Source organism: Pelophylax lessonae (assembly GCF_965119305.1).
Source record: "Pelophylax lessonae genome assembly, chromosome: 8".
Lineage (NCBI taxonomy): Eukaryota > Metazoa > Chordata > Amphibia > Anura > Ranidae > Pelophylax > Pelophylax lessonae.
In genome coordinates, this window is record NC_138775.1 from 32,723,472 (window position 1) to 32,735,635 (window position 12,164).

At 43.9% G+C, this 12,164-nt stretch overlaps 1 protein-coding gene across 1 annotated transcript in view; it reads left to right on the forward strand.

The window, feature by feature from the left end:
- Nucleotides 1-12,164, forward strand: part of TXNRD3 (thioredoxin reductase 3) — a 60,839-nt gene that overhangs the window by 14,660 nt on the left and 34,015 nt on the right. The window contains exons 3-6 of the mRNA XM_082265896.1: nucleotides 45-154; nucleotides 573-680; nucleotides 9,243-9,315; nucleotides 11,492-11,611. Coding sequence (XP_082122022.1) covers nucleotides 45-154; nucleotides 573-680; nucleotides 9,243-9,315; nucleotides 11,492-11,611 — 411 coding nt within the window. The remainder of the gene's footprint in view (nucleotides 1-44; nucleotides 155-572; nucleotides 681-9,242; nucleotides 9,316-11,491; nucleotides 11,612-12,164) is intronic.

Sequence of the window (12,164 nt, forward strand, 5' to 3'; positions counted from 1 at the left end):
ATTGATCATCAGGATGACCATTTTTTTTTTCTCGTCCTTTGTAGATGATGGTAACAGTATTCAAGAAGTCCTTTTTGAAATGACTGGCCAGAGAACCGTTCCCAACGTCTTTATAAATAGCACACACGTCGGAGGATGTGATAAAACACTTAAGGTAATTTCCAGGAGGGCTCAAGTTCTCACTTAAAATAAAAAAACAGCAGTACGCTTACTGGCGTGAGCCTGTGGAGGCCAGACACATGCCAGGAAGTGTACTGCTTTGCATCAGAAAGTTTAAAATTTAAGGAGTTGTGTGTGTGTGTGTGTGTTTTTTTTTTTTTTTAATGAGGCTAAGCTGTGTATCTGCGAAGCGATTTCTAAAGCACTGCTGGTTTTAAGAGATTTGGAGTGAGATTTGGTGATGTCCCTGCTGCTACCAGGAGGAAGGCTTTTAGGAGACTTTAAAGATGGCCAATGTGCATGGGGCCCTACAAATATACATACTATAACGATATAGAATTTTCAATTGCTGTGTGTTTGATTTATTTATTTATTTTTTAATTTTAACATGAGCCCTCTTTTTTAACTTTTAGGCTCATCAAGATGGGACCCTACAGCAACTGTTGGACAACAATACCGTCTCTTATGATTATGACCTAATTGTCATTGGAGGAGGCTCAGGTGGCCTGGCTTGTTCTAAGGTATAGTCATGTGACTGTCTTTTCCCTCCTTTGCCTTTTTTTTTTTTTTTTTTTTTTTAACCAGGGCTGTGCTCTACTTTGAGTATGTCAAATGGAATCTGTCACAAAGCAAAATACCAGTGTGAGAAGCTACAGAGCAGTGCATTCCTTTTAACTTTTATTCCTCTTATTCAGATCCCCGTATCCTGAAAGTTGAAGTGAATTTAATGTCGATAGCTGGTAACCCGGCCTTCTAGGGGGATAAATAGAAGTCCAATGAATGTATTTTCTTTTCCTAGAGAAAATGCTGCATAAGCCTTACTTTTTAATTGCATGTATTTATCGTTGACAATTTACACAGCATGTTATATGCGGTACATTCACATAAGTTGCTGCTCCTCACAGTACTTAAAATCTAAGATCCTGAACAACGCACCCACGCCCCAATTTAGACCAGGGCTAACTGGCCTACCAGCATGTCTTGTTCAGAGTACCCAGGGCAAACCCACACAAGCACAGTGAAACATGGCAGACTACATGCAGATAGTGTGTCAAGGACAAGGTTTGAACCTTAGTGCTGCAAGGCAAAAGTGCTAAACCCTAGGCCACTGTGCTGTCCCTGGCTTTCAACACTTATGGTCATGTGAGTGAAAGTCTAAGCCAGGTTCTTATTGTCCAAACCAATTTCAGTATTTTTAGTGAATGAAGCCTCGTAGTCCTTAGGTTGAACGAGCAGCAGTTTCTCCAGGAAAGGCTATAGGTTGTTATACTTGAGTATATGTCCATTTTAATCTCTACAGAATGGTAGGGATGATACATCAGTAATTTATTGGGAGTCCAGTCTTGGCAGTCACAAATTGCCACTCAGAATGAAAAGCTTGAAGTGTTTAGTTTTTTTTTTTTTTTTTTTTTCCTCCCCTTAACCATAGAGAAGTTCTGATGTAGCCATGATCAGACTACGATCATCTCATATGTTGCCTAATCAAAGTGAGTAATGCAAAAAACGAGTTTGAATGCGCTTTAAAGATGCTTTTTAGTGCATAGTGACCAGGGCCTTTGTGATAAGCAAGATACCATAGAGCACATGCTGGGAAAACCCACTGATTGCCTATTTATTCTGTATGGAGAATGGACCGTGGCTGTGTGCACTGAATCCTCCACCACATCTGGCTGAAATGTCTGATGTGGTACCAAGTTCAGAGAGCATTGATTCTGCAGTCTCACTAATGTGGAACTATAACCGGGGCTAAGAAAATTACCTGGACATGTGTGATAACTTTACTTTCACTAATTTAGTACAATCTGTAGTTTGCCATAATTGAGAAGGCACAGCTGAGGTTGCATATTTATCTCTTGCTGATTAATACTGGTAATGCTGCATTATCTCAGCAGGTTTTCATGTGACTAGTTCATGCTGTGAACCCCGTATTTACCTCTATAGTGTGGGAACTCTTGGAAAGCAAAGTAAATGGCTTACGGGAAAGAACTTTAAAGTGATGCTTCCCACATTTTAAAATGGTGGTGATGATGAAATTGTAGAGTCTCCTGTTTATTAAAAAAAAAAAAAAAGTTAACTCCTCTATGCAGTTGGTTTTGCAAAGGGCAGCCTGGATCCCCCTCCTCTTGGGTCCCTTGTTGCTGCTCCTAGCCCCTCCCTCTAGTCGAGTGCCCCCACAGCAAACAGCTTTCTATGGGGGCACCTGAGCTTCAGCTACCTGGTGTCATTCAGACACGGATCTCTCCCTCGCCGTGTCTAGTGGACAGAGAAGAGGCTGCAACACCCAGGTTTCTTATCCTAATGTATTAACCACTTTTTTTTTTTTTTTTGTGGGACCAGTGACATTATTACAGTGATCAGTGCTAAAAAAAAATGCAGTGGCAGGAGAGGGGTTAACATCAGGGGCGATCAAAGGGTTAAGTGTGTCCCTAGGGGGTGCTTGCCAACTGGGGGATGGACAAACTAGACTAGCAGGAACACAAGATACCTGTGTTTATCCCTGACAAAACGGTTATCTGCCTTGTTTACATAGGCAGATCGTTGTCCTGCCTCTCGTGGATGGCCAGCGGACAACGGGTCCACTAGACCCGTTGATTGACATCCCCGCTAGCCAATCATGGCACGGTCACGCCTCTGGCGGAACGCTATCTAGTGGCTATTGAACTAAAACTACGTACAGATACGTAGTTTTGCGCAATAGAGCCACACTGCCGCAGTATATACACGGCAGGCGCCTGGCAAGTGGTTAAGATAAAAAAAAAAAAAAAAAAACAACCTTCTGACTTTACAATTCCTTTAAATTTGCCTATTCTGCTGTCTCTCCTAATCTTCACTCTTTGAATTAGAACTAAACCTGCAGATCCGACTTTATCCCATATGAAAGCTCTCCTTATAAACCATCCCTGCTCCGTTCCTCTGAAAGATGCGTTGAGGATTTCTCCCGTATTTTCTTTCTAATGAGGGCAGGTAGCACAAATGCAGTCTGTGGTTCTGCTTTCCGGGCATCCTTGCGATGCCCAGAATCCTCTCTGCAGTTAAGTTATGTGATTTGACGCTGGCTTTTACATGCCCTTGTAGTAGGACTCGGCAACACGACTACATTTGATTTCCTAGAAACCATTAGTGGTGGTCAGCTGCTATCATCAAAGTGGAGTCTATCCAGATGGCGTTGGCTTCAGAGGGCAGAGAGGTGTTGACCTGGCATGGGTTCCCTTTTGAAAGAAGTCATGCTTTTGGCATTGAACATTCCTGCATAATTTTTGTGAGGGCTCCTCGTTAACAGTCCATTCAGCTATGTTTTTATGCACACGTGTGTGTGTGTGTGTATATATTATGGATATAGATCTATCTATCTCTGTTATAATAGAATTGTGCCCTGTTTACATTATACATGTGCAGAAAACCCCGCCCAATGGATGTGCTGTAGACAAGCCCCAATAAATGTGGGATAGTGAGGTAACTTGGAGAGTTGAGTTCCCCTTTTAGGCCTATAACTGTGGGGGTGGTCAGTAAAAACAGGCAGGCGTGTCAGGACAAGTCTGATCATTGGAGGAGAGTATACGGAGTTCCCAGCATAGCTAGAGAACTGACTGACCATGATGTGTTCTCCTGCTTTGTGTGGTCAGTTTTTATTGGGAAAGCAAAGGGACGAACAGGTACACCAAGGATTTTGCACAAAGGAAGCCATACAAAGAGAACCAGATCATTTCTCCTACAAGTACATGGTACAGCAGGAACAGCTCAGGAATGTGAAGTGTTGGGGTAACAAATGCTTTACCGTACAGTCTGGTTGGGCTGTTCACATGCTGTGGCCATGACGCTTTGCACTTTGGTGTGTCGCATTCGCAGGCCTGTCAAACTCTCCCCATGTGGCGCATTAGTCCTAATTGAAAATTACTTTCCAGAGAAAACGATAGGCATTCAGGAAGTGGAAGTACTGCTTCAGAATGCTCTAAAGCAGGCATCACTAAATGGTGGACCGCGGTCCGTATCCGGAACCAGTTAATGTCTCATCCGGACCCCTGTGGTCCCACCCTTTAGAGTCGTTCTTCCCACAGCCATCACCACTGCCAGTCTCACAGAGCCAACAGCTGGAGGCAGGACAGCTATAGACAGAGGGCGGGGGCTACCCAAGTTAACAAGCAGGTGATTGGTTGCGAGGATACAGGGCAATCATCGCTCAAACATGCGATATGGACTTCTGCTGAAAGAATATTTTACTGACTGGACCTTTTTGTAAATTTTAATTCAATACCCCTGCTCTAAAGCAATCCACCATGGATTGCTTTTTAGAGAATATAAAATAATAAAATAAAATATAAGAATATAAAAGTGTGAACTTGAAGAGCTACGGTGACATTTAAGAGCTGAAGATCCCGGGAGCCACACATCCGAACAAGATCTGCTGTGTAGCATTCCCTGCCAGGCTACACCCCCAATGTTACACTCCACCAACTGGAGCTATCCTCATGAGTAAGCTCCAGTTGGTGGGGTGAAACGTGTTCTTAAGCTTTTATCTATCATTGTCTGGAGTGTGGGCAGGCTTCTTCCCAGCCAGCACTCACAGGACTACACTTTTCTAGCAGCCTGAGCAGGTCACCTACAGTGCATACTATGGGTTTGCATTAAGAACTATGGTGTCCAGAGAATCCTCTTCGGACAATACACTTTTGGCAGTATCAGATTTCTGGTACTCCACCAAGCATTGTGGTTCCTTCTGCTGTTACATACATCTCCACTGTGTGGCCTGCAGTGTTTTGGGCTGGCAGAAGGAACCACATTACTGGAATTTCCAGATTCCTGGTCCCTCTTAAGCAATGTAGATGAGTTCTCTGTGCATTGTAGTTCTTAGAGATCTGACAGGTGAATAATATAGAATATTTTTATTACAAGGGAATCTTGTATAGGAATGTGTTCTACATGCTCTGATAGATCCTTTGTGTACAGATGCCCATATAAGGCCAGACTTTATCTGCAGGAAAATAATCCAATCACTGCCATGTTTAAAATCCGTTTTATTTATTTTTTTGTTTTTTGTTTTTTTTCTCCATTTTACTGCATTTTCTTTTCCTGATTCGTAGTCATATAATGCAGGACTTGTTTGAACACCACAACTACTTTTGTATTCGTGAACTCAACTGTTTGGGTTTTCAGTGATGTTCTGTGTTTGCAAGCCTGGAGTGGAGCGTGTAGTCTTTTCTTGCTGTCATAGGTGGACTTGCATGGTTTTTGTTCATTAGTTAGGTAATACAACCCTTCAAAGGTTGTTCATATGACTTTTCGCATGCACTTAAGCCCCGTGCACACGTACCGATTGTCGGCCGTAAATATTCGGCCGACGACCGATCGGCCGATTGTAGGCTTGCTAGTATGATGCTTCCGACAGCACATTTTCAGCCGAACAGAATCTGTCGTGCAGACTTTAAAATTTTTGATGGCCGTCACCAGAACGGCCGATTGTTCCTCAGTCAGTACAGAATTCGGCAGACAAAAATCAGATGAGCAAGACTGGGCATGCTCAGAAAAGAAAAAACACAGGGAAAGTTAACCATCACATGACATCACTTCTGCAGTCGGCTGTTGTTGGCCGACAAAATTCGTGTGCAGTCTTTTGCACTTTTCAGCCGACAGGACAGCACCGGACAAAAGACGGCCGATCGTTCGGCTGACATTCGGTACGTGTGTACGGGGCTTTAGTTTGTGCAAAACAGATTTCTTCTTAGTAAAAGAATGACCTGTTTTCAGATTGTTTACAAAATGTTTCAGAAGTAACTGTGGTTTAACTGTAAAGTGATGGGGGGGGGGGGGGGAGAGTTAAGGGCATTGGGTTCAGCTGTCATTAATATGAATTTCAGAAAAAAGGAAATTGGAAGATTAAAAATATGGGAACACTTCAAGGTATGCCTCATGTCTCCCTGCTGTGTATTCACCTGCCTTCAGATCACAAATGAGTGAAGGTTTCCAACCTTATGCCCAAAAGTATGTGTACTCCCTCCCAATTACCGAGTTCAGGTGTTTCCAGTTAGGGTTTTTAATGTTACAGCATACAAAAGACATTTTAGATCAGGGGTGGGCAACCTTTTGAGAGGAGGAGCTTTACATGGACACAACATGGAAGAGTTAAAAGATCACCAGTGTGAGCCTTCAATAAAAAAGCCACTGTAAAAAATATAAATTTAGCCTACCTTGTAAGCTTCAGTAAAACTTTGCATTTACTTTTTTTTTTATGTCTGGAGGGTAATTGGTTAGTCCCACAAGGCTAATGCGGAGCCACTGGTACTGCAGCCTGCCTTGCTCAACTAGTTTCAAGTCTGGCTTGCCTTGATGCTAGCCTGGTTGTCTGGTTTGGCCAGTGTAAAGATGTAGGGCAGTGTACAGGGGTCAGTAGGCTGTAGGGCAGTGTACAGGGGTCAGTAGGCTGTAGGGCAGTGTACAGGGGTCAGTAGGCTGTAGGGCAGATGTACAGAGCCCAAGTTCTGGGGTTGGGGGTCAGTAGCGGCCTCCTTTATGTAGAGTGGCTTCTGTGACATATCTGCTTCTGGAGCGCTGATCTGTCATTCTCCTCTCTCGTCCATCCCATGTCACCCACAAGTGCCTTGGATGCACTAGAGAGGGCTGGGGGGGGGGGGGGGGGGGGTAGCAGCGCAGTACACTCAGATGAGCTCTGCTATCTTCAGACCAAAAGCCCAAATCTCGCCTGAAAGCTGTCAAAGCTGATAGCCAACCATAGGCATGGAGGCCTTCCACATAGCGGTCTACTTTTGATACCTTTTTACGGCTGAAAAGCTCAGGCATTTTTGGGCCTGTGTGTCAGAACACACCTGAGCTCATCGCGTCCCTGCATATAGGTGATGCTTGGGTGCCAACAAACTCTTGGTTGTGTAGCACACTGGCTCGGTTTAGGTTACTTTCAGAACAGGCAACCATTTCCTGCAGCAGGAATTGTAGGTGTAAGCAAACAGCTGCGGCCATAAAGTCTGTGCAATAAATGACCCTCTGATGGTGGTTGCATGTAATTGTACATGGAGTTATTGCTTGCAGTTAGAGACAGGTGATCATTCCTAACCCCATTCAATTGCCGCATGTGTCGTGCCATTTATCGGCTTCTCCTCGCCTCACATTGACAGGAGTGAGGAGCGGAGAGCTGATCAGCGGCATCTTTACAGGGGAGGACCTGTACAGATAATTTGGACTCTGTACAACAGTGCCACCAATCTGTTTTTTGCTAAAAAAAAAAAAAAAAACCCCAGCAGTGATTAAATACCACCAATGGAAAGCTCTATTTGTGTGTGTGTGTGTGGGGGGGGGGGGGGGGATATAAATTAGTTTGGGTATGGTGTTACATGACTGCGCAATTGTCATTCAAAGTGCAACTGAAAGCTGAAAATTGGCCTGGGCAGGTAGGGGGTAAAAGTGCCCCATAGGCAAGTGGTTAAAAAGGATAGATGTGCAAAGTAACTGATAGCAACGGATTTCTAGTCTTCTTCTGATTTTCTGTATAAAAGGGTTTTTTTTTTTTTTGATCCCTACATGCCACCTTATAGTTGACTATCTTCTCTGGATTGAAAACTTAAAAGGCGACCACCAAATCTTTTGGATATGCAGTATGGACGTTAAAAAAAAAAAAAAAAAAAAAAAAAAAAACGCTTGCTGTAAAAAATCCTCCCTCCCCCCCATAAGTGCCATGAAGCACAGAGTTGTCTGCAGATGTGAGCTGTAGGTTTCAGTACGGGGAGATTAATGAACCCAGTCTGCTCAGGCTCACTCTGCTGGGTCCTTTAAGAAGCAGAGCCTAGTAGAAAGATCTACTGCAACTCTTAGTCCACACTATTTCAATGCGGGAACACTGCAAATATACAGCGTGTTCCCACATCGCATCCGCAGAACAGGCAGTTCACACTGCCAAATGTGATACGCTGGGGGTGTCAATTCAAAGTTAACGACACCCCCAGATCAAATCGCAGTGCGATCTGATGGTTCGCACATGGATCGCACTAGTGTGAACCACCATGCGATCCGATTCTGCTGCAGACCAAAAGTCCTGTGCGAGTTCACTGCGATAGCAGTCATACAAACTGTATGGCTGAATTTGCACCGCACAGAAATCGCATGTCATTTTAGGAGCAGTGCGCTCCGAATCCTATGCGATGTCTGATCGCATTAGTGTGAACCGGCACTAATACTTCAACATCTTAGTGGATGCTACTCCCATAGTGCTCCATCCTGGGATTGGATTTTCATGTATGCAAAACCTCTTACTTGGTACTCATTGGGTAAAATTTCAGCAGTTGGCTTGTTTGGGCTGCACTACAGGCAGTTAAGGGAAAAAAAAGACTGTTTTAATTTTGTTCTGTTTTAAACCTTTTTCTTTTAATATCATCCCCCTGTTCGGCTACAATCAGGTTGAAGAGGGAGATGCAGTGGCTTAGGGGCTCTGTTTTACATATGCTGTCATTCGAACACTGTAAGCAAACTTAGGGGAGGGGGGGATCCTCACTCTGTAATATTACTCGCACCAGAGTCCTTGGGGCCCCCACTTCTCAATTCCCACCTCATCCCCTTTCATATCAGAACCCTCAGTCGCCGCCCCCCCCCCCCCTTTTTTTTTTTTTTTTTTTTTTTTTTTCTCTACAGCATTTCATCTTCCATTTTTCACCTCCATGCCACAGCGTGGCTATGGCCGCGAGCGGGTCTTGGAGACAACTTCTGCACCCTTCATAATGCTGGGGCTGCCTGCCCTAGATTAGCGTCATGCATTTCTATGCTTCTGGCCCACCTACACCATAAGAATGCATGACGATGTGCAAAAATTACCAGAGACCTTGTGGTGCACCAGAGTGCTATATAAAACTGTCTAATCTTGCCATGGTGGGATTGTCCTTGACTAGACTGTATTGCCTATGCTTTCTGACTGACTGGACTCCCATTTACAGGTGAAAGAGATCTGAAATGGTTTGGAGTTTAGGTTTTGTATCCCGGTTTATATAAAGCTGTGTCTAGTGTTTTGTTTTTTTTTTCTTTTTTTTTTTTTTTTTTTCATAATGGTAAATTAAGGTATTAATATATTACAATTCTGTCTTTTCCAGGAAGCAGCTGCTCTAGGAAAGAAAGTCATGGTCCTGGATTACGTCGTACCCACCCCTCTTGGGGCGTCATGGGGTAGGTTTGTTTTCATATAGGCAGAATGTGAAATAACTTTCAGTAGATTGCGGAGTTGTAAAAAAGAACTCTACAGAATTCAGTCTGCTCACTATTGCCCCCCTTCTCCTGATGGAGTGGGTGAGGGGAGGGTTCATAAAGAGAATCTATCATTTTTATAGATTTAAAACCTGACATGGCATCTGTTTGCTGTCAACATTGGATATTTGTCTCCGCTTACATGTGAGAGCCTGGGCTGGAAGCGAGAGCAAATCTTCCCAAAGGGGACGTCACAATAGAAACTTGTCAGATTATCTAATCCCTCCCCACTTTATCAAAAAAAAAAAACATTCAGACTGGATTACACTTTAAATATTTAAATCTGAACTCCAACTCCGTTACTTCAATCTTGCTGTTGTAGAGGCTCCTCTCCTGCACTGAAATTACTTAGATTTTTCGGCACACTATGGGTTTTAACAATGTGCATCAGAAGCTAAGAGTGTTTCATTTCCTGCCTGAAAGACCTCCAGCATTATAAAACCATTTCCTGGCCCGCCCTTTTCATTCATTGGCTTTCAGCTATTTCAATCATGGAGGCTCAGCATCACATGTGGGCATTACCATAGATTCCTGTTTTCAGGAACCTTTCTACAGCAATCTCACTGGCCTCTCATGATCTGCTTTAACCTTCCTAGCGGTATTCCCGAGTGTGACTCGGGGTTAAATTTCAGTGGCAGAAGCAGTAACCTCGAGCCACATTCGGGGTACCGCTAGGAAGATCGCTGGATCATAGTAGAGGGGTTACTTACCTTGTCACTGGGATCCAGCAATGTATCCCGGTGTTCTAAAATTTAGTCAGACCCGTGAAAATTCCAGACCCTCGTCACTTCCGGTGATACTACGTCACCACCAGCTGGAGCGACAGCTGTTGCCAGCCCCGGTGTGCATGCGCCCAAGACATTTTACAGGTCCGATGAAATTTTAAGACTTTTCTAACAGCTGACTGAGAGGAGGCGGGGCTGAGGTGGAACGACAACACCGCCGCGGGAAAATTTTACAACACCGCCGCATCATCGAGCTGACTTAGAGGGGACTGTCCGTCCCGAGGAGGCGGGAAGGAAGTGAAAATATATAATTTTAGAACACCGCCTGAGGTCCCTAGACTTTCGCACTTAGAGCCACTTCGCCTGTTCTCCCGATACTTCCGCCCTTACTGACACATATTTCCGCCTGAGGTCCATAGACTTCCACCCTCACATAGAAGTGAATTCCGCATTCTCTATGGAAAGCAATAGAGAACCCCTCTAAGTCAGCTCTGCAACATGTTCCTTGCTCGATGATGCGGCGGTGTTATAAAATTTTCCCGCTGCGGTGTTGTCGTCCTACCTCAGCCCCTCCTCCTCAGTCAGCTGTTAGCAAAGTACCGGAAATGATGAGGGTCCGGAATTTTCACGGGTCCGATGAAATTTTACAACACCGGCGGTGTGTGGCGGCGGATCTTCCTCCCGATGCTCTCTGTGCCCCGGCTTCCGTCTCCTGTAACGTGACGTTCGCAGGGGGGTGGAACCGGCGGCAAATGTAAAACACACTGATACAATTCAAAATAAAATACATTCCCATCAGTTTGTGCCCCCCAGTGCCCTTTCCTGCAGTTTTACTGTACTTTTTATGTGTGTGTGTATATTTCATCCCCGAGATGTTATAAAGTACGCACAGAAAAAAAAAAATCATATGTAAATAGTTGGTTTGGGCTGCTCATTCTTAAGAATTACATGCAAAATAATGGTACCGCTTTCAGCACCTAAAATCCGAAAGAATCATACCGCCAGGGAGGTTAACTGCATAGATGCAAAGGCACCCAGTAATGACACCAGTAGTTCAAACCGAAGCTATGCAGTTAAAATTCTGATTTTTATTTTTAATTTCATGTTGGAGGGGAAAAACCAGAGAAGGTAAGATTATCATTTGAATAAAAGTCAGCTTTAATGACTGATGGCTTGGATCATCTGTCTAGTTTATTGTTCCCGTAAATGTTTCTTGCATTTCCTGCTTTGTGAGTATCTGCCAGCACATGAACTGCTAGGAACAATGACAGATTTGTTTTTATCAAACATATTTTCCTCTTTCTGTTGCTGCTTTAGTTGCCCTGTACCCCTCCCCAGCCTAGTTTTGATAACTGCTTTGTGTTTTTATACAGGGCTCGGTGGTACATGTGTAAATGTTGGGTGTATTCCAAAGAAACTAATGCATCAAGCGGCTCTCTTGGGTCAGGCACTGAAAGACTCCAGGAAGTTTGGCTGGGATTATGACGAGGAAGGTAAAGAAAATGCAGTATGGAAATTTTTTTTTTGCACGCTAACAACTGAACTGCAGAACGCGGGCTTGTCACACACTTCACAAGACATTTTGAACTGCTAAATTTCAATTCTAGAGTAGAAAACAAGTTTTATGCCGGTGTATCTGCTCATTAACCACCACCTTCCCAAGCCTATTTTTACACTTCGCTCCTCCATGTAAAAATTACTGGGAACCCCCAAACATTACTTTTTTTTTCAAATGCAATTCTCTTTTGCTCATTGACGGACACAACTCCTGATCTTCATAACCATTGGGGTATACTGTCCCCTTTTCTTTTTTTTTTTTTTCCTGCCTAGTCAGGAGTAAGGACCTGTTTCCTTGCTGTGATCTCTGCTCCTGACAATATTTTTTTTTTTTTTCTTCTTTAGAACTTTTTTCTCCAGACTTTTCCTGTGAGATCTACAATTAGCTGGGAGACAGGCTGGATAATCTAGATCCAGTCTGGCCAGCGAGCGTGCGCAGATCTCAGCTCTGCGCTAGGTCGGCCATGACATAGCCCCATTGGACAGGGA